Source organism: Scatophagus argus, chromosome 9, assembly GCF_020382885.2.
Source record: "Scatophagus argus isolate fScaArg1 chromosome 9, fScaArg1.pri, whole genome shotgun sequence".
NCBI lineage: Eukaryota > Metazoa > Chordata > Actinopteri > Scatophagidae > Scatophagus > Scatophagus argus.
Window position 1 is genome coordinate 6,274,975 of NC_058501.1, and position 22,799 is coordinate 6,297,773.

The 22,799-nt window shown below is 40.2% G+C and overlaps 1 protein-coding gene and 1 long non-coding RNA gene across 2 annotated transcripts; both read left to right on the forward strand.

Annotated features, from left to right (window-relative positions):
- The first annotated feature begins 2,125 nt into the window (after nucleotides 1-2,125).
- Nucleotides 2,126-17,006, forward strand: LOC124065161. The gene is made up of 3 exons (XR_006844370.1): nucleotides 2,126-2,297; nucleotides 14,719-14,725; nucleotides 16,995-17,006. It is a non-coding gene; the product is annotated as an uncharacterized LOC124065161 (long non-coding RNA).
- On the forward strand, nucleotides 10,506-16,483 carry tent5aa (terminal nucleotidyltransferase 5Aa). The gene is made up of 2 exons (XM_046400315.1): nucleotides 10,506-12,638; nucleotides 13,088-16,483. The coding sequence occupies exons 1-2, from the start codon at nucleotides 12,216-12,218 to the stop codon at nucleotides 13,865-13,867; spliced, it is 1,203 nt and encodes a 400-aa protein (XP_046256271.1). The 5' UTR covers nucleotides 10,506-12,215; the 3' UTR covers nucleotides 13,868-16,483.
- Nucleotides 17,007-22,799: the final 5,793 nt, after the last annotated feature.

Genomic DNA, 22,799 nt, shown 5'->3' on the forward strand with positions numbered 1-22,799 from the left:
TCTAAAAGTTTTTAACTGTGGGTTTTTTTTTTTTTTATCCAACAGCAAAGCCTCACAGATTTGACTTCAACACCCTCCTGCACAGAAAGAGACAAGATATCCTCTGACTCTTTGACCACCTCGGTGATCTCTGAAACTGCCAGCATGCCTATCTCAGAGATGCTGCACCGTTGCATCATGTCTATTACCAGGTGGAAGGCTGTGGAACGCGTTAAGCCTGAGGGTGTCATGGAGAACAACTTGGTCAGAGTTGCAGGGCTAGGACCTTTCTTGGAAGTAGTAGCTGCTACAATCACAAATGTGAACTCTATCCCTCCGGTCAGTGTGGAGAATGAGAACATGATGCCAGAAGAGAAGGAAAATGTTGCCTTTACACCATCTACTAAGAAATGCTCAGACGTTGAGACTAAAGATGTCAGATTGACTGGTCCGCATACCAGTACAGTCAAGAAGAAAAAGAAGTTGCTGAGGTGGAGAAGCTTTCTCAAATTTAAGAAAAATAAGGTCCATCCAATTTTAGAAAACCCTGAGGACAAGGGTGTCAGGTTTTCATCCAGTGAACTGTCATGTGAACACAAAAACTCATCTTCTGGAGCCACAACCAACAACTGCTCTGTGCTTTCCAGTAAGCCAAACTTCACCCCACTGGAGTTAGTTGATTATGTTGAGGATGAGGAAACTATATCAGAAGAGATCAGAAACACCCCACCTTCACGATCCATCAGCTGGATTGTGGCGAGAAGTTCATGCCATCAGTCTATCTGTCAGAGCAATATTGGAACAGAGGAGTCTATCGCACCTGCTGAGAAGAGCAACAGGATCTGTCAAATCCCCACCAAGGTAAGGAAGCATTCACCTGCAAAATTCAATCAATTAGAGCAGATTCATAGAAAAAAAGGAGATTGGATTAAACAAGATAAGACACAATAACCATAAAAGTTCAGAGTTCACCTTTCAGTTGTGTAAAGCAGAGCAGCATAGTACCTGTCACTAGGTTTTTACCTTGTTGTTTTATTATATATCCTAACAGGACAAGAAGGAAGAGGACAACAACAAAAAGACTACAGATCAGGATCAGGAATATGCATTGACCGAAAAGCCTGCTCTGATGATGAGAATCTGGGAGTTCCTCCACTTTCTGGGATGCTCCGACGTTGATGTTTGTGAGTGACCGCCTAACTCCTCCCCCAACTTAACCAACCGCAAACCCTACTCTACTCTTCCCTTCTTCTGTCACACTGTTGTCACTCTTGCTTCTCCTCTTTTTACCCTTCTCCCCACTCTTACCATCACCTCAAAATACTTTTTCATGTGCTCAAAACCAAACAATGTTATCAGATCTTGCACAAATTGGACTAAATAGAAAAACTGCTGAGCAGTCATTAAACACTACACCAAAAAAAATGAAAACACAGTGGTCAAGGCATGTTGCTTATGGAGAAAAGTTGCTGAATTGCTAAAACACTAATTTCTGTTGTGTGAATCAATTGCTCAGTTGTCTAAACTCATTCACTGAATTGAGCATCATTTTGACAAAACCATAAACTATCTTCACCTAGTAAAACACTGTTTGCAGGTCAGAAATTAGTGTTTTAGCAATTCAGCAACTTTTCTCCATTCTACCTTGCCACTGCTGCCTTCTCCCCTCTCCCTAATTAAATGCCTAATTCAATAAGGATCAAGGATCAAGGAAGGATCACGGAACATTTATTGTCATACCAGCTCACATTTACATTCTTATGGTATGAAATTAGGACCCAGGTCCCGGAAGCAATAAGTAGAATATAATAAAATATGAAATGAAAAGTTGAATAAAAAAACAGAAATATAAGCTAAGTAAAAATAGAATATATTTTTAAAAATAGAATATATTTTTAAAAATAGAATATATTTTTACTTAGCACAAATGCAATATAGAAACTAATATAGAAACTAAACATTCTGAGAAAAATAAATAAATAAATAAAGAAGCCAGATTTAGCATGTGCAGCATAAATATGGATCCATAATCCAGGAAAGAAGTCCGCATTGCACTTGTGAATATTGCACTTGTAGGTGTAAAGTGTTTTTAGTGAGGTCGTATGTGTGTGTGTGTGTGGGGGGGGGGGGGGGGGGGGGGGGGGGGCACAACAGCCACAACCAACAACTGCTCTGTGCTTTCCAGTAAGCCAAACTTCACCCCACTGGAGTTAGTTGATTATGTTGAGGATGAGGAAACTATATCAGAAGAGATCAGAAACACCCCACCTTCACGATCCATCAGCTGGATTCCAACAGCTGTGGTGAGAAGTTCTTGGGTGGAGTCCTTCATGATGCGGAGGGCCCTCCCCCTGCATCATGCTGTGTAGAGGTCTGAGGTGGTGGGGAGGCTGCCCTTCATGGTCCTCTGTGCAGCCTTTGCCACCCTCTGCAGAGCCTTCCTCTCAGCAGCGGTGCAGTTGCCGTGCCACACAGTGATGCAGGTACAGAGGACGCTCTCCACCGCGCAGTGGTAGAAGCTTCTCAGGACTGGCCTCCCCAGCCCAGCTCGCCGCAACTTCCAGGTGAGGTCCTCTGTTAAGTGCACACCCAGGTGCAAAGTAGCTGCAATTTAGTTTAGTGTTGATGCCTTCTCTATGGTAAAGGATGTGCAAGTTGTGTTGTGGTGTGAGGTTAGACAACCTTACATGACCACACACACACACAAACACACACACACACACACACACGGTCTATTTTGGGGCAGTAAGTTCCATTGTTGTCCCATTCTTTGCTAAGCATTTTAATGACTTCTCATACATGTTAACTTAAATGAAAAAAATGAGTGAATGAAATTACAAAAGAAAAAGAATTTTTAACATAACAAATGCATTTTTGTGACAAATAGAGAAAAATATATTGCGCTGAAAACCATGTGTTATGATTAATAGCTAAAGAACAGCTGTTTATGGGCCTCAGAGTTCCATCTAGTGGGGCACAAAGGCAGTACCAAATGATCACGTTTTTTTAGCTAGTGTAATTAAATTGATAAACTGTTCAGAATTTCCTCATTTTAAAAACAAACAAAAAATGAAAACTAGTTTGTAGAATTATTTTTTTCCTTCTTCTAGTCTTCTAATTATGCAAAAATATATATGAAAATTTTTATCTTGTCATCCAACTCATTTTTTTCTTTGCACACCTCTTAAAAACATATGTTACTTAAAAAGCACTTTAAATGAGGGGAGGGGCTTCAAGAGTGTCTTGAGAAAATGTTCCATTCAAATATCTTTTTTCATTATTATTAATGTAAGCTGTCCAATGTCATTGTTAACAATATTTAATGTATATGCTACATCATTTATTAACTGTCAAACCATGATACTAAGTTCCAGATACTATAAATCAGTAACAGCAAAACAGACTTCTCAGTGTTATTTTTTGAAATGCTTTATTTAGTAAAGTTATTGCATTTCTGAGTGTTCACCCTTTTATATTTGTGTGAATTATCACGTTCCACAACCATGAAGCTGATGATTTAATTTTGGTATTTAGGCAAGTTTTATTTCAGCAAATGCAGTATTACATAAGTCAGATTCCCAGTTGAGTTAAAAATGAGACAAAGGTGATAAAATAATAACGCACATACTGATACAGCCCCACCTGATGCACATATCATGACAACAACATGTGCCTGGGTTATTGCCAGTAGGCCCAGCATGCCCAGCCCTGATAAGTAGTGGATGAGTGAAAATTTGCTGTATGGATGTTGTGCTGTGAAACAAATTCAAGAAAACCAAAAGCCACAACACAAAGATAACAATGAGGAGGTCTGCCCAAGGTCTGGCTGGTGACAGCAGTATGAGCCAATCAGATGGGCTGTCACATCACCTTAAATTAGATTTTGCGTTCAGTATGTTCACTGCTTGTATCAAGCAAAGTGTTGTTTTAGAGCACATAAAATGTGTTTGTCTGCTTTTAGGGTGTAGTAACTCAAGTTTCTTCAATATATCCAGGGTTGGATCAGATTCTTAGAAATGTAATCAGTTACTGAAGACAAATTACATAGTGATTTTTAAAATTGGTAATATTATCCACTGGATTACATAATCAATGAAATCTAATCTGAATGTTGAATGTAAATGTTGAACTTCATACTGAAACAAAATGGAACCAGCCACAAAAATTTTACAAATATTTTTTCTCTTTAAACACATGAAAATTTATTCAATGCATTTTGCAGTTTCATCAGAACTGGTCAAATTACCCTCACAGTAACAGCGCTGTACAATCTACAGCTGTACTGTATGTATTTTACAGCATCTGAGATGCTTTTCTTAAAGGCCACATGACGGCTCTTGTAAGACAAGAGAAGCGCCTAAAAAACATATGCATGAAAAAAACATATTTTAAAAATTTTAATCCAAATAATTCTCAACAGTGTAACTATAATCCAATTACGCATATTTTCAGATTTAGATGGAGTTTCTTATAGTTACTTCTCCACTCCTTTATGTCTTAATGGTGGAGAGAGAGAGTGAGAGAGAGGGGGGAGTGGTGGACATCAAGTGAGCTAAACAGTGAATGGAAAGGGGGGCAGTGTTAAGCGTGAACAGAGCAATGAATCAGAGAAATAAAAAAAATGATTTTATTGTTTCCCAGTAGTAAAACACCTGAACCTCTGCTTAATGCCTTTCGTGTGAATGTAGCTGAAGTGGAGGCTTCATCCTGTCTCTCTGCTCCTGCTTGTCTCTCTGCAGCTCACGCAGACAGACCTGCAGCTCTTTAGGACAGACAGAGAAAAGAGAAAGGACAGAGACCATGGAGAAATGGAGACAGCTGTTTTTATAGAGTAGTCCTGCTGTTACTGGCTTAGGGCTGCCCAGAGCTACACAAAGGCTGACGCCCAGAAATGTCCCCCCGTGCCAAAGTACTAAGAAAATAAGGACAAACAGGCAGAGGGCAGACACAGACACCTCCACACAGTTCTAGATGATCGAAAGTTATGATAGAAAGAAACTGCTTTTTGTATGTGTCTATAGATTTTAGGAGATTGCTGCATATTATGCTTTTAAGGGACTGGAAGTATTCACATTCTTTATTTGTACAACTGTAAAAGAAGTATACGTGTTTATTATTTTTGAAGAGTTATACTAGTGTGAAATGAAAGAATACATACAGTGAAAAAACATCCAGTATCTACCAAAATGTCAACATTTCATTGGTCATTATCAGATGCATTTTACCTGCAAAAGAAAATGACCACAGAAAACAAATTGCCAGCTAAATTTAATTGTAGTTGCATGTCAGTAGATTTTGTTTTGCACTTAAAAATGCTTGTATGAGGCAGGCAAGTGGCAAATTTGAAAGCATTGTATGTGACCAATATATTTGTAGGAAAATATGACAGTATATAATGTGAAAATACAACAACTAACACTAATAAAAAATAGCGTTTCTAAAAATATAGCTTTATTTAAGATATATTTTAGGTTTAATTTAAAAGATGTGGCAGAATTTGAACAGTAGTTCATTCACAATCCTGACTGATGCATGGCAGGTCCTCCTTAATACCTTAAGAGTTACTTAAAAGTTTTTCATACTCTTCTTTTGGCTTGAATGCTGACCTGTGGCTCAGGGGGCCAAGGTTTGACTAGCCCTTTCAATCCTATTTAGTGGACATGGAGCCAGTTAGCTCTGGATTACCTGACCTCTCTACGGCCGTCACTCTTCTGGCAGCTTTACAAAGATCATTAAGGCCTCAGGAAGTGCTTGTACTCAGAGTGTGGTTACAATGTACCAGCCTTCCTGCTGTCTTTGCTGTCATTCAGCTCACATCCTCTTGGCTTCCTCTTGCGATCACTTTGACAGCCTCAGAGCCACGTGTCTCTTGGCAAAGAGTGTGGTCTTGTGACGTCTTCAGAGCTTTGTTTCGAAGCATGTGCCAAACCTGTCAGTGGATGTGAGGACAGTTGTAAATGTGAGCAATTTCCAGTCCATTTTTGAAACCTTTGATGACACTTCTACTTTCATTATTATAACATCCACTTTTCTCTTGTCTGCTTTGTTTTTGTTTTTTTTTTTTTGTCTAAAGTATTTGCACTTCAGAACACACACTGATCCCAATTTTAATTGATATGTCATACAACATTTATTTTGTTAGGCATGCAGTATCAGAACTATGTAGTCTGCTGACTTTGAATCTAACCAAACCATGGTCCATGGTTCTTCCTGGCTTTGCTTGTTTCGCAGTTTTTGTTCCTCCTCTCTTTCTCTTAAGTGTATGTTCAACATTTTGGGAAAAACTCTTATTTGCTTTCTTGCTAGGTGAGAACTTCACATTCTCAGTGTCTTCACAGTTAATATAAAGATCTAGCCAGCAGACCAGCTAGCTTAGCTTAGCACAAAGACAGAAAACGGGGGGAAACACTATTTTGTCTTTGTCCAATGGTAAGAAAAATGACAGTTTGATATGCTGGACCACCAAAGAAAACACATTTTAACCTTTTTTTGGTTTTACCTGGATTTGTGGTTTTATGAGGGGTTTTCGTGCAACCTCATGGTGATGACAACACTTGAGGAACTTATGTTGACTGGCCAAGAAGTAGCCCTGCACATAAACCCCTTTAAAAACACAAATCATGTTACCTTTGGACAATCAGTCAAAACACAGAGTTGAGATTTGTGTTTGATTTCTGAAATAGATTTCTGACATTGTGCATGTTTATTTAGAACTCAGTCAAGTTCTCTTTTGGATCTTACTGTCAGGGCCATCCATAAAGGGGAACAGGTGAAGGCAAAATCTTTGTTCCAAAATCTTCGGGGGCCCAGGGCAGCCTGCATTAATCATGTTCATCCTAGTTATGAGTAATGATAACATAATTTAACTTCGCCCTCCATTACTTCATCATCAAAACATCAAATATAAATATTTTATTTATTGCTGTTTTAGGAAAATGCAACTTCAAAATATCAGAGACACATCATGGATGGCTGGCCACAGTCCCTGAAAAATTTGCTAATCTAAACTAACTGCTAGCTAATATTGGAGTGAATTTCTGTGCTATATGAAAACCTTTACATAAATTGGGATGCCAGAAATGAAAGAAGAAGAAGAAAAGGAGGGAGGGTCTATAGACTTAAATAATAATATAAAGACCAGCTTTTTTTTTTCAGTTGACCCAGGAAGCTGTTCGCAGCCCCCAGGCTAATATTATAATAAATCCAATAAGAACTGGTGTCTGGTGGGTTCACCTCCTGTTTACCTGCCACGGGAACATGTGCAGGAGTCAGTTCCTTTTCGACCCATAGACTTTACATTGATTTTTCAGTCCCTTTCCTCGGTTCATGGAAAGTCTGAATTGGAAAGGGAAACTTTCTTTACAGTTCGAGGTGTCCTGTAAAGAGTTTTACAGACATCTCTTATAATCATAGTCTATGGGGAAAATGGTTTTTGGCTGCAGAGAATTTTTTTTTGCAACATCGTGAGTGGCTACTGAATAAAAACGGAAGCAAGTCTGAACAACACCATTGTATCCAGCTCTAAATAATACATTCATGGTTCATAGCCAACAGGTAGCTAACAGTTGAGGAGGATGATGTCAGTGACAGCAAAGACGATCATGTTGGAGACAGTGAGCACACGTGTGCCTTGATATGAGTAAAGCAAGTTCTGGGAGCGCCCATTCACTAGACCTTTAAAGAGGCCCAGCCATTTCTGTAGGCGGGCCTGCTTACTGTTATCTTAAGAGCTGATCATTTCAGACACATAAAGATCAGCGCAATGAGAGAAAAAAGAGAGCATTTTAAGAGGAAGAGTGAAAAAATGTTGATGTTACTGATGTTAAACCAAGTACAGTTATGTCTTGGAGAAATATGCTAGATATAGAAGAGATCTTATCTGGAATTTTCCTTTCCTGTGTGTTTTGCGAAATAGAGCTAATTAGCTAATCTTTTCCCCATGGGTGATAGGTGATAAATGTTTTTTTTTTCTTAGAAATTTAGATGAGATCTTCTTGTCTTTTGCTTCATCCCTCTGTCTCGAGTGACTGCTAAGACATGTTGTTAGAGTACATGGACACACCCATGAAAGATGCAGGGTGCAATTAAGCATGTGGTTACAATGACACAGATTAGAAAACCACGCTTAAAAGCCCTTGAATTAAAGGTGTGGCTGTTTGATGTGGATTTTCCCAGCATGCCTTCAGGATGGTTTGAATGTCCAGGTGGGGGAGTGGCTGTCATACCATTAAGGTGAATCCACTAAATGAAAGTTAGCCAGAGACAGCAGATACTGTGTGGCTACCAAGATCACTGCATATCTGTAGCATCTATTAGTCTCTCAAGCACTTTAGCAGCAGAATGTTGTCCCTGGACCTGCAGGCTGTGAAATCACAAAGGCCTTATAATTAGGAAGATTAGGTGAGCTTCTCTATCTTCCTGTGTAACAAGACCCCGTCTGTAACCTTCAGCATTCATCTGCCAGGATCATTTGAAAGCAGACTCACCACACACACAACCTCTTTGGGATCAAAAAGGGCTGAAATAAAGGGATTCTCCAACTGAAGTGATGGCTGCTTCTTCTTCTATCCGCAGACCCTGTATAACCCCACACTACTTTTCCTTAAGGGCGGAACGATTCTCCAGCTTTTTGTCACCGGGGTCAGAAACAGTTTGACTGAATAGGACTGGAAATCCCATTTCTGTCCTTGTGCCTCTGATCCTCAACCAAAACTAACTCTGCCGTCAGCAGTGGGAATATCTCTCCGACAGCTGGGACAAACTAATGTGACCCTCCTGGAAATCCAGTTATCTCTGTGAAAGGAGGGTGAGGGTCAGGCAGGAGTGTGGAGACACACAGGGGATGACAATGACTGAGTCTTTGTTCTCTAGTTGAGTCTTGTTTTCCCAAGTAACACTGGCTCAGAAGCTGCTTGCCCATATGTCACGCCCCACGGTTTCTGAGGTCAAGTGTTTCAGATTGATGTTGACACCTCGTTATTCCATCTGCTTTACTTCTCTATATCACACCAACTGAAGAAAAAAAGGATTTCCGCTTCTGTTGACAGAAAATAAAATGTCTATGTGAAACTACATTTATATCCCTCACTCCAATCACAACAGACTATGCACATGTCTCAGTAGATTTTTCGAACCCTGCATGCATTGTTTTATCATTTATCACTGCTTATTAATTTGCCACAACATAACAAGTGGTTCTGTTCTCTGTCGCTGTGCTGAAGGTCAGGTTAGAAGAGAGAGGATCAGGATTTTTCTGGATTGCTTCTAATGAGACATATGTTCTAATAAATATTCCACACAACTCATTCCTTAAACATTGTTATAATTGAAAGCCAGCTAGAACATCCAGTTGTACCAGTGGTGATTTTTCTTATCACAGTCACATTGCAGAATAGAATTTGGTTCTAACAATGGGCACCTGGATTATGGATGGCTGAAATCAGTGGGATTAGGTTGAGATAAATTATATCCATATTCAATTTGTCATAAGGTTTCATGTAGGAAATCAGGAATTTAGTGTTTCCTCAAAAATGCTGTCTTCATGACAGCAGATTTTTGCAACCTCCCTCTCAGCACTTAGTCAATCACATGGGCTCTCATCCTCCCAGCAGGTTAACCAGGTGTCAGCTAGCTAACTGGCTGCAAGATCTATATGAATATATATATATATATATATATATATATATATATATAGTGTAAAAGAGTCACTTTATGAATAACAGAAGAAAAAGAAGTCTCACATACATTAGAAAGTCTCTGGAGTAGGAAGATTGTGCTCTGTTTCTTTTTTTTTTAATCTTTCCATATTTTACATTGCTGATACTTTGAGTAAATGAATAAAAACCCATCAGATGACAGGGAAAGACATCAACATCACCGGGGGGATCCTTGCCTCCATTTAATTTTTTGACAGCATAATCCCATGCCTTACAACAACCACCAACAATTAATCATCCATTTTGCCATGAGTAGGCCTAATGAGGTGACAAGTAGTATTTACACAAGAGCTCAGTTTTGGACATGTATACCTGTTGACAGCAGCTTTGATTTAGCTTTGCAGTGTGCAGGGTGGAGGGACTTGGTCCAATCCATAGCAACCATGTCTCCACACCTGGGAAACACATTGACGAGGCTGCTCTTGGTCCATTGTAACTAACTAATAGTTCCACATACATTTCCAGATGTGGGATTCGATTTCAGAGATCTGCAATCAACCTGTCTGCCACGTGCCAAAGCAATGCATGAAAACAAAAAAATAGTTAGATTCTAAAATGAACTGAAGGTCAAATTCAAAACTACACTCCAAAAACTACTGTTTTCTCTCTTGTTTCTATGATTTATTTCACTGCTCTATTTACTGCAAAAACAGCACATTGTGAAAGTAAACTTGTATATAAGAGTGTGTGTGTGTGTGTTGTGCTGCAGAGACACTGACACTGAGCTCCTGAGTGGGCCTCGGAGTTAAGACAGTGCCATAGAGCAAATGAGATAATCAGGGTTTACAGATTGGGGTGGTTGCAGTGACGCAGGGCTTTACGCTACCTAATGGAGCGCCCGTGACAGCTGCCACGCCCTGACCCCTCCGCTTTCATCTGACCCCCTGACTGACACTGTCACATGGTCCCTGAACCGTAAACTGTCTAGTGCTTTTTTGATACTTGAGAAAAATTGAACCTATAGAGGGGAGCAGGGATAGAATCAGCTCTAAAGGAACATCTTAGAAGGTGAAAGTACTGTAAGAAGTATTTTTACAGTTTACACATGTTGTCAGAGGAAGTGACCTGCAGACTTGACCTGAATGTATTACTGGTCTGGGGGTAACAGGCTTATGGGATTACAGCTAAAATATTTCCTGTTTGTTTTTTGTCTGTTTTTCATCAGCAAAAGCTCAGTTTCTTTAATGGCTTTATGAATAAGTACCATTTTAGAGTATATCACAGTGTTTTCAGACGATACTTTAAAGGAAGTTGTCCCTGTGAGGCACTGTTACTTTATGTCAAACAATAATCCAGCCCACAGAGGGCGATATGGCAACGTCAAGTGAGCTGTATATGCAGATCAGCACCAGTTTAATCTCAGAGATAAGGAAATTGCTTTTATATTTCATGTTATTTTATTTTGTTTTCTTTTCTCTTTTAAATGTCAAATTTACGGTTAGAAGGAAGACACTAACTATGCTGTAATTCATGAATGATTTCAGGTGCAGCAACTGTCATTTCGAGCAGAAATAATTTAATGGAGTTGAATTTGTTAATGAGCACTTCGAGTTCTTCAGGTTAAAAGCATTATAAATATGCAATTAAGGTAGTGTGTGGAGCTGGTTCATAAAGTCCAGTCTTACATCGTGGTCGTGTTGAGCAGGGTTTTCAGGGGACTGTCAGAAGGGGGGCGGGGTGAAGTACAGCTGACATCTTCAGACTACAGACCTGACTGTTGCAGAAGGACGGAGCATGTCAAGTGGGCAGGTAACGGTTAACTTCTGCACGAGTGGGGAAAATATGTTGAACTGAACAAAACTGGAGAAAGTGAGCTGGATTTCCCGAGCGCATTCAAATTGTATTTAAGGGATTATTTACTGCCAGCAAGAGGAGAAATCAAAATATGTAGGAGCTGTGCTTAAAGATCCACTAGATTCCTCTGACGAGTTCATCATCGGTCGTGCCAAAGTGCGACTCGAGGAGAAGCTTATTCATGCAAATTCATAAAATCATAGGCGTGCCTTTGGGTGATGGAGTCACAGCCGGAAAAGAAAACCCCCTCCTGGATCATCACCGACCTTCAAAGACTGTGATGCGCAGCGCTCGGACGCATTGACGGCCGCACCGGGGGAAATGTTTTAAAAGGACGGACTAAGAGAAGAGAAAGTTACGACTCGTTTTCTACACGCTTCTGTAGAGTGACTGCACTCCTTGATCAACACAACCACCCGCTCGACTGCTGCGCCACTGGATCTCCAACCACAGGCTTGCTGCGTGCACTAACGCAGTTATCACTATTCGCCTTGTGGTCGTTAATATTTTTATTATTTTTTATTGTTACTGTTAATTTTTTATTTTCATATGTTTACATCCAATTTGGACAACTTCAAATAGCGAGAATCCTGATACGGGAGAAGTTATAGGCACAGTACTTTATCGAATTTGCGCGTAAAGACGCGACCACTGACTTGTCTTTATTTGAGAAAACGAATTGATTTTTGTTTAAATTCATTCGCCAAGGACTTGACACCCTCCACCATGTCAGAGGACGACAGTAGCTCCACCAGCTGTATGTCTGACACAGAAGGCAGCAACATTAGCGTCCTTAACTGGGAGCAAGTGCAGCGGTTGGACGCCATCCTGACGGAGACCATACCGATCCACGGCCGGGGGAACTTCCCCACTCTGGAGATGCAGCCGCGGCAGATCGTTAAGGTGGTGCGGAGTCGGATGGAGGAAAAACAGATCCACGTCCGGGACGTACGGTTAAATGGCTCTGCAGCGAGCCACATTCTGCATGAGGACAGCGGACTGGGCTTTAAGGACCTTGACCTCATATTTTGCGCAGATATGAAAGGTGAAAGTGATTTCCAAACAGTGAAGGACATAGTTTTGGACTGTCTCCTGGATTTTTTACCAGAATGTGTGAATAAAGAGAAAATAACTCCGTTAACGTTAAAGGTACTTTATGCACTTTTTTTCTGCTTCTATTGTTTACTTTTAGACATGTGACATGATTTAATTCCAATTCGGCTTAACCACCATTACCACCAGCTTAAAGTGCAATTAGATTAGTTTAGTGATAGTAAAATGTCGGTTTTCTATAGTTAAGAGGATTAAGTTAAACCAATTAGGAAAGGATCCTGTGCTCCACCACCTAGATTCTATATCCATGTACATTTTATGGTCTTTAATATTGGGGTCAGTAGTATTAATAACAGAAGATTTATAACACAAAGAGATGCAGCTTTTTCTTACACATACAGAAAAAAAGGCGTAAAACATAGTTGAAATATCAGGTCTAAATGTGTGCACTGTATGGGTCTGCTGAGTTAATGATTGTACCTTTAAGACTGTCTACTTAATTTTTGTGCTTTTTCTTTCTTACACACACACACACACACACATAGGAGGCCTATGTGCAGAAGATGGTGAAGGTGTGTAACGACTCAGACCGCTGGAGCCTTATCTCCCTTTCCAACAATCGTGGGAAGAATGTCGAGCTTAAGTTTGTGGACTCTCTTCGGCGGCAGTTTGAGTTCAGCGTGGACTCCTTCCAGATCAAACTGGACTCCCTCCTGCTGTTCTACGAGTGCTCAGAAAACCCAATGGCTGAGACCTTCCACCCTACCATCGTGGGTGAGAGTGTGTATGGGGACTTCAACGAGGCCCTTGACCACTTGCGCCACAAGATCATTTGCACCCGCAACCCAGAGGAGATCCGAGGCGGGGGTCTTCTGAAATACTGTCACCTGCTGGTGAGGGGTTTCCGGGCCGCTTCTGAGTCAGAAATGAAGTCCCTGCAGCGCTACATGTGCTCACGCTTCTTTATTGACTTCCCTGACATTGGTGACCAGCAGCGTAAGCTGGAGTCCTACCTTCAAAACCACTTTGTGGGCCTGGAGGACCGCAAGTACGATTACTTGATGACCCTCCATGGAGTGGTCAATGAGAGTACGGTGTGCCTGATGGGACACGAGAGGCGGCAGACCTTAGGGCTCATAGCCATGCTGGCAGTGCGAGTTCTAGCCGAACAGAACGTCATCCCCAATGTGGCTAATGTAACGTGTTACTACCAACCTGCTCCTTATGTGGCAGATGGCAACTTCAGTAACTACTACATAGCACAGGTACAGCCGGTGTTTGCTTGCCAGCAGCCTGCATACTCCACCTGGTTGCCCTGTAACTGAGTCAGGCCTGAAGAAAAGAGGAGGGAGAGAGTCTGATTTGTTTACACAGCAGTGAGCGGCATAGTCGCTGCCTGAAACCTGCCCAGTGTTTGACAGCTGACAGAAAAAGAAGCTGTCTTTATAAAGCTTGCATTTTTTGTTCATGCGTTCAGTATGAACAGTTGGCTTTCACTTCAAGTATGTAGTTCAGTGTGTATATCTCACTTGTCCTGAAATGCCAACATCTTCTGATTCTCTGCAGGCTAAGACTAATTTGTAAAAGCTAAAGGCAAATGTGTTTGGGCCTTGAATGCAAGCAGCAGAACTGTTATTAAAACTGATAGAAGCTGTCAAGAACTGATTATACAGCATGTTCCAACAGCAGACCAAACAGCGGCATCAGTTCAAGATGACAGTTACTCCATGTGCACACATGCACACACACACAAACACACTGTAGGTGAAATCTGGGGTGTGTGCAGGGCTCATGAGCACCCTAGACTCTGCTTTTATGTCAGATGAACTGAGGTGAGATGCTGTTCAACTTGACTTGCATTTGGATACAATTATGGTTGTTTACAGACCAAAGATTTTTTTGATTGTTTCTAACATTAAAACCCAATTTTGGTGGGCAAAAAATAAATAAAATATGAAGCTATGTCTATTTGTATATGTGAACATATGTGTGTTTTTAAGTGCCTATTGCCTCTCTGTGGGCAGAGAAAAGAATGAGCAGGCCATATGTTTTTTGTGAATTTGCCCCAAGCTGTTTATACACAAGACAACAGCACCCCAGTGGCTTGTGAATGTATACGTGAAATCATGCACAGTCAGTGTTTGTGTACATTTGGACGGAAAAAAAGAGCATCAAGCATCAGTGTGGATTTTGCAGTAGCAGTCAAATGAGTGGCGGGTTGTTGCAAGATTCACATTTTTCGTGTGTTTCGTATTTTCCAAATACGTGAATCCGTATTTGGAACTTCAAAAATTGATCTCTGCTGTGTGATAAACGCGCTATACCGAATACTGCTATTGAATATTTGCCAGGAAAAAGGATGACAAGCATTTTGAGATCATCAGCAACACAGAAAACTGTCGCTAACATGCAATTTCCTGAATATTTTGTACAGCGGTGCTTCTTTTGTTGTCATCTGAGAAAAAAAAAAAAAAAAAACAAGTTCACAAGAAGTAGATAAGAGACAGAGAGACAGAGTGAGGAAAAGGTTCATTCAGAGAGAGGGCCCGACGGAGAGCTGGTGCGTGCTTCCTCCTGCAGTGCGAGGATATTTGCTGAGACACCTCAGATGATGAGACACTATTTGCTGTAGCACCCTGGCAGGGAATTCCTCAGCTGCTGCTGAAGAGCTTGAACTTAGCTGGGGTTGGGTCTACAGACGCTCCGCTTAGGGTTCAGAGGATGTTGTGCCAAACATTTTGTCGGCCCCACTGATAGACCTAAAATTTAATGAGGACATTTGTTGATGAGAGAAAAAATATGCTGTGTTAGTATAGAAGACTGGGATGTAGACAGAAGAGGTGTAAAAAAAGGGACAGAAATGAAAATGTAGTGGTTTAAAAGGCAGGAGGTAGAGTGAGTCGATTTGGAGAGATGGGTGCAGCTGGTGATGGGGTTTATCTCTCTAGGGCTCCCATGCTTTACTGTATAAGCTGTTTCTGTTAAGGTCAGATTACAACTTAATGGACAGTGCTGTGCCCGCCCCCTCCACCCCCCCTTTTTTTCAGGGAGACCAAAACATTTTGTCATCAACATTTGCTCTCTGTTTTAATCATACAATTCTAGTTCAAAAGAGTTGAAGCTGAAGAAAATTGCATGCATTCACATCAGCCTCAGGAGAGTTTAAGTTTGAACTTCTTTTTCATATGTGAGGTTGCTTTAATGATGCTTATTATTACTTTTTTTTTAATGCTTCATTCCTCACAATTTTAAAGAACTTTGTATATATATGATAACATGCTTCTGCTTTGCCGACTCACTCATTGCTAACTACACTGCAGCTTTTCCTGATGGCAGATAGAAAAAGGAAATGAGTTAAGCATAAAAAAGGTAGGTTAGGCCCAGAAGACCAGCACTGACTCAGACTGTGTTTGAAAAAGAAATTGTCTCGCTGAAAAAAAAAATTCTTTCTCATTCTCTGTCTCGCCCTATTCTGATAATGCATAACTGCTCTATTCAGTTTTTTTTCTTCTCAGTGGCTGTCCATTTGATGATATCCTTTGGTTGTGCAGGCAACGTATTGTCCTTTTATACTCAGTGAAGTCCTAACAGCTGACTAGCTAGCTAGCTCCAGTCTGCCTGTCAGTTAGTAATTGTGCCTATCAGTTAGAGGTCGTGGGTTACTACATTGTCTTGTATACGTTGTCTCAAATATCTGTTTCTGTTCAAGCAGTCTTTTACATACTTTGAAAAAGAGCGAAAAAAGATCTTTGTGTTGTATGTATATTTTTTATGATTGTTATTTTTATAAATGTATCAGACACTGCAGGTGTTGCAGTGCTTTTCAATCTGTGATCGGGCTTCAAAGGATATGTTCTCAATAACTTTTTGCTATATTATGTTATGTGTCCAATGGGTCAAGAGGTTAATGATGTTTTCATCAATAAAATATTTGAAAACCAGATTTGTGATGTCTCTCATTATTCATCTGTCTGAGTCTAAATCAAGTTTACTGCCCTGGTTTAGTCCAGACAGAAACCTGCTGCCAAACAAGAGAAATTGCTCATTTGTTGATTAATTCCAGATTTCTTTTTTTCAAAGGAGAGTTAGAGCGTCTCTTTTCACTTAGCCATTCAGTGGCTTTCGGATGGGCTCCCTGCTCGCTCACTCAGAGAGGCAAATCCCTTCCATGGCCTGCTGGGCCCAACAGGCCCAGCCAGAAACCCGTCCAGAACTGGCCCGCTGCTGCTAGAATGAGCTGTTGTTGACTGTGAGGGGATTTGCATCCACCCAAAAAAGAGACTTCAACGCTTTTGTAGAATGAATATCTTTGCCTGCTCATCAAATTCTCTGTGTTAACAGCCCCCCCATACTCCGACAGCAAAGCAATGACGATCAACGCTAAGGCCCGCAGAGACCAGAGTCCAGCTGTCTCACGGTTGTCAGGCTGAAATAAAACTCCTGACAACAGAGCTGACTGTCACACAGGTCACATGACAAACTGTCCTAGATACAGAGGGATATGGAGAAGAAAACACAGAATGAGTAAGAGATACACTATATATAGCAGACATGATAAGGATATTATCTCTTTCACTTAAGCGCATTTACAGCTCATCATCTGAGCCACTGATGAAATGATTGACAGGTTGAGTCTGAACAGCTGTGTGCATACAGACATGTACAGAAACATTTGCTGTGTGCTTTCTGTTGTTTAAGCTAAAATCTGAACAAAACATTTAATGTTCTGTTGGTCAAACCTCTGAGGACAGATCCCATGTTTTCAAGTCTGCTTTAAAAAATTGTTGAGTTGACTCGAATTTTGTTGACTTGGTTTGACTAACTTGGACTGCTGAAACCCTGTTTATCTTCAGCTGAACTTCCACATGCTGGTTTTATCCCCCAGCAGTGACAGTGAAGTTGCATAATGAAAGGATCTCTCAATGGCCAGTATCGACAGGACAAACAGCTACAGTGACCACAAGCATTTCAGTGCACGGGCATGGGCATGTGACTATTGTTTTAACACATACTTGAAATAAAATATGAGCCTGTGTGTGCCATATTGGATTTTACATTGTTCAACTTAAGTGGGTTCATGTATTCAGTTATCTAACACAAAACATTTTGGTTCGACACGCCAATGGCTCCAATATTTTTATATTAACAACAGATCAATTTAAGAATTCTTGCCTCTACAATTGTCCTCGGCATTGTTTTGGTTTTAGGACTCACAGTTGTGTTGTTTCATCAATTTGTTTCCAACAACACAAAGCATCTGTTTTCAGCAAAAACACTCTAAAAACCAACTGTATGCTGCTTGTTCAGCACCAAACAGCAGACAAGCTTTATTTGCCACACAAGCTATTAGTTAAGAGTTAGAGTTAATGTTGGACTTGATTTGCGGATGTCCAAAAAGACAACACCAAATTAATGCTGAAATTACAAGTGAATCAATGCTGTGTTCAGAGCTGGTTACACTACCCCATCTTGAACCTCGATACTGTATTTGGCACGGCAGTCCTCAGTGGGGGCCTTGTAACTGACCCCTTCTCACGTGAAGGCCCTGTATACTAGATTTCATCTACAGTATATAGCTTATAGAAACATAATTTTTGCCTTCCACCAGCAGTGAGCAGGAATACTTATTTGCCCACTGTCAGTGACTCATACCTGCTGGTGCTTCTAGTCTCAGTCTTAATTTCAAGCATTATTTTACTTAATCCCCTCTGAAGAGCCCTTCTCATTTGTGGTTTGCTCTAAAGAAGTCAGATTGATGTAACAATGGCGCCAAAGAGCCTAAATCTCACATCCTTAATTTGAGATGCTGCATCAAATGCAATAACCCTCCTAATTGAAGGGAGCTTTGATTTAAGGTTTAAAGAGGGAGTTGTGAAAGACTCTTACCACGGCAGCTAGCTGGCAGAAGGTGATAGCTAAAGCCGACCACAAAGCAAATCCACACTATATGTGCCAGTGAATGTCTTTATAACCTGTTTACCTTTGAATAAAAGCTTAAACACTTGCCATTCATCCTCGAGTTCCTCGGCCTCGTGCTTGTCTGAGAGCTCAGCTGCTAATGGCTTTTCCACCACAAGGAATGGAGAATGGCCAGCTTCATGGGATTTCTCTTCTTCTTTCCTCTCTATTGCTGTGAAGAATTTTTTCCAGATGAAAATTTTTATGGAATAAGTAGGAACCGTTTGGAGAGCGGCTTTACCAAACTGACTGCCTGGTCAGCCCGGTTTGGAGGGTTGGAGTCCAGTATGTTGGTGAGGAGTGGTGAGACCATGGCCAAGCTAACTAATGTTTGGATTTACAATGTGGCTTCGTTTCCAAAATCCCAGAAACTAGAACATTTCAACATTTTATTTTTAAGAGTGTTGGGTAACATTAAGCAGACCCCCCCCCACCGACACACACACACACACATCAACCTGGGCTTGTAAACAAATTCCAGAGGGGTGAGTTTGTACAAACATTAAGGAAACATTTATCACGCATGTCAGCAGCCATGAGGAAGATAAAGAGTCAGCCGCAGGTCACAGACTTTTGGACCTACAGCACACTACTGTCCTAAATTAAACAACATCATCCTGAATTGGTCTGAAACCCCGCTCCCACCATCCCACCACAGCACCACAGTGCAAAACAACAAAACAACAACAAACCGTTAACTCACATCAGCAGATACATCACATTCACTCAGGTTCTTCTGGTTGAGCTAGGCTTATATGTCTGTGTGAGATTAGTTAGATTATTGGCTGGGAGCCCATCTCAATATCACAGTTAAGGAATCACAGATATACTTGTGTTTCTTATTTTACAGTAATGGTACTAATGGAACTTCTTGGAGGAGGAGCCAGTTGATTTGGTTTGGGCATCTGGTTAGGATGCCTCCTGGATGTCTTTCTTCTGAAGTTTTCCAGGCATGTAGAAATGGAAGACCCCAGGTGAAACACAGAACTCACTGGAGGGATTACATATCTCATCTGGTTCGGATACTCCAGGAGGAGCTGGAAAACATTGCTGGGGAGTAGGATGTCTGGAATGCCCTGCTTAGCTTGCTGCCACTTCGACCCGACTCCAGATAAGTGGAGAAACTGGATGGATGGATTGAAAACTTAATATTACAAAATAAAGTGCACAAATAAATTCTTGTCTTGTTCACTGAAAGTTTACTCCATACACCTCCTCAGCTGTCATGTTTCCAGTGTTTTATAATCAATGTAATTTTGTAATCAGTGTGATTGATTGACAGTATAACTTAATGGAGCAACAGTGATTTTCCTTCCTTTTAAAACATTTAAAACATGTTTTCCACCAGATTTAAGCCAAATGTGAGCCAAGCTGGGAAAGCTTCTGTAACAGTAGGTGTGTCAAACAAATGGTAATGCAAGACAAGTTTAGTCTTGACCTATAGTGATACACTTAAAGAAAACACAAAAGAAACCAGACACTGGAAAAGATATACAGACAGAAGTCAGCAACAGATGTCAGTGGGAGCTATGGGAAGCTAATGGCTATTGTTGCTGATGTCTGAAGATTTATCTACTCCCGTAAAAGCACACCTCAGTATTAATAGGGAGAAAATACAGAGCTGAATGGAGACAAGTGATTCATGAATCTTGGATGAGGATAGAGGTGGAAGTAACAGGGTGGAAAAGAAAAAAAAATGTAGTATAAACATGAAGAGTAGTGGATAATAAAGGAGGTGTTTGTGTGTATGTGTGTGTAGAGAGAGAGAGAAGTTCAGAGAGTGCAGGCAGGGAAGGTGATCCTCTCTTCTCAGAGATTAGTGTCATTGAAGTTAGCAGGTTTATCTTATGTAAGTCTCAGAACCTGCTGGATGAGCGTCCTGCCTCACTCAGTAACTGGGGCAGAGAGACACTGAAAGAGAGACGGAGAGAGAGAAGGTCCTCTGTCTGCTTTAACAGACCATAAGTGATACAAAATCATTTTGTAAACATTTGCTAAAACTTACATTTTTCATTTCTCATACCTGTAGATTTTACACCTCAGCTAAAATTGCTTTATCATGAAGTGCAAATTGGACTTGAAATGTCACATGTGTAAGAAACTGTCGATCCGATATGACAGAGAAGATCTAAATATAATTTATCTGATTATTTATTATTATTATTTATTTATTATATTATTTAAGTCATTTTTGGTATTATGTCCAGACATTTTGTTTGGGTGGCCCATTGTGGCACTGACTTGTGCAGAAGTGACATCAAGTAAATACGCACACACACACACACACACACACACGCACACACAGAAAAAGATATATATAGAGAGATTGTCACTGGATCAGTTTATGACTTTCATATCTACTTCAGTTATTAATGTTACAGTGTCTTACAGTTTCTTACATTCCTGTATTTAAGCATTTTATTTTTTAACATTACATTCATTTAGCTGATGTTTTTATCCAAAGTTACTGCATTTAAATAAATAATCCTACCAGTAACAACATAACTAAGGGTTACCTTATGAATGTAACATAAAGCTGCCATGCTTACATCCTCAAAAAGAAACTCTACCTCCAAAAGTAGGCCACATACAAAAATACTTGTCAAAAGGTTAATTTGAACTAATGCTGCGTTCCATTTGTACTCGTAAGTCATAACTCAGGACTTGGAGGGACATAGCGTCCTTTAAAAACCAAGTTGGATGCGTTCCATTTGCTACAACACAAGGTTTGTAATGTTAGTCAGCCATTGTTGCTATAGAGGTTCAAACCAAGTTAACAGTGCCAGCTGATAAACAACACATTACGCATTATTTCATGCATAACAACACCATAGCTACATGCCCATAGACAACAATAAGACAATACTGTGTATACAACTTACTAAACTGGACAAAAAGTCAAAAACACAAAAAATATGAAAACCTGTCACATGAAAGGTCTGTCATATAATGCCTGTGTGGTGGTGGTCTAAGTTAACCACTATGAGTATAAAATGACTCCCTGTCACACAGCCAGAGCAAACAACATTACACCCATATCAGGACAACACATATTGGTTATGCATGCATGGGTGTCCATTTGTGCATGACATGTTTGTGTGTTTGTATGTGTGAAACATTTGGTCTACTACAGTAAACAGCTACTCTGCAAATTGTTGTGGTCTCCTTTGAGAAAAAAAGTTTATATTTTGGGTTTCATGATGGCAGCCTGCTAGTGTTGATGTAATGTTATATTAATTTGATGAAATACTGTTCCAATGCCTACCTATTTCTATTTCTGATATTTACCCAAAGAACTTACATTTAATAATAAAGTATTAATAGTATATTAAAACACACTGGCATTATTTTTTTTGGACTAAATGTGATTTGAATTGTTTTTAAAGAAATGTTAAAAGTCGAGGATCGTATCATTGGAGAGATGTACTGGAAGGATGGCTTTGTCTTTCATGACTTGTCTTCCTGGGGACATTAGTGAAAAAGACAGGGAAACACCAAAGTCTGTAGGTTTCATCCTCTGTTAACCATGAATGTCTTAACAGTGTGATTGTAATCCGCCCAGTAAGTATTAAAATATTTCAGCCTGTACCAAAGTGGTGGATTGACAGATTGGCATTGCCTTCCATGTGATCACAACAATAACATAGCAATTAAATTCAACATTGAAGTGACCTGAAATGACTTTTGTGATTGTTGTCATGGTCCAGCGGAAGATGGCAGAGCTGAGATATTTAGTGTTTAACTATAGTTATGTTATTGCATTTTATTGGTATTATACTGTTGTGGTTCCTGTGGGCACTTAACATCAAGCCAAAAAAGCCTATCTGACTGCCTGTCATGTATCACCCTCCATTCTGTGGCTTTTGACACCCCCCCAACTCTCTTTCTCCTGAAACAGATGAGATCCTTGGCCCTGACACAAGCCATTGCTTTGAGCAAACCAGCTGCTTTATATGAAAATGCATTCCTCACACCCCTAATAATAGCCTTAAAAGTGCTTACTTATATACTAAGCTCTAAATTCACAAATACCAATAAAATCTATAATATTCTCTTTTGTAAACCACACTGGGGATTTGAAAGACATTTCAGGCTTTGAAAAAGGTTTTTATTCAAATTCAGTCAGGAAAGCGGAGCAGTCCATTCTTTATCTGGTTCACCAGGATGTACTGGAGTAACATGGAGTAACATAATTTCAACATGTGTCTAAAAATAGCTTTACATTTAACAGGCAAAAAATAAAACTGACTATGATCCAAGCAATTTGGAGTGCATTTAAGCTGGCCCCATATGACAAAC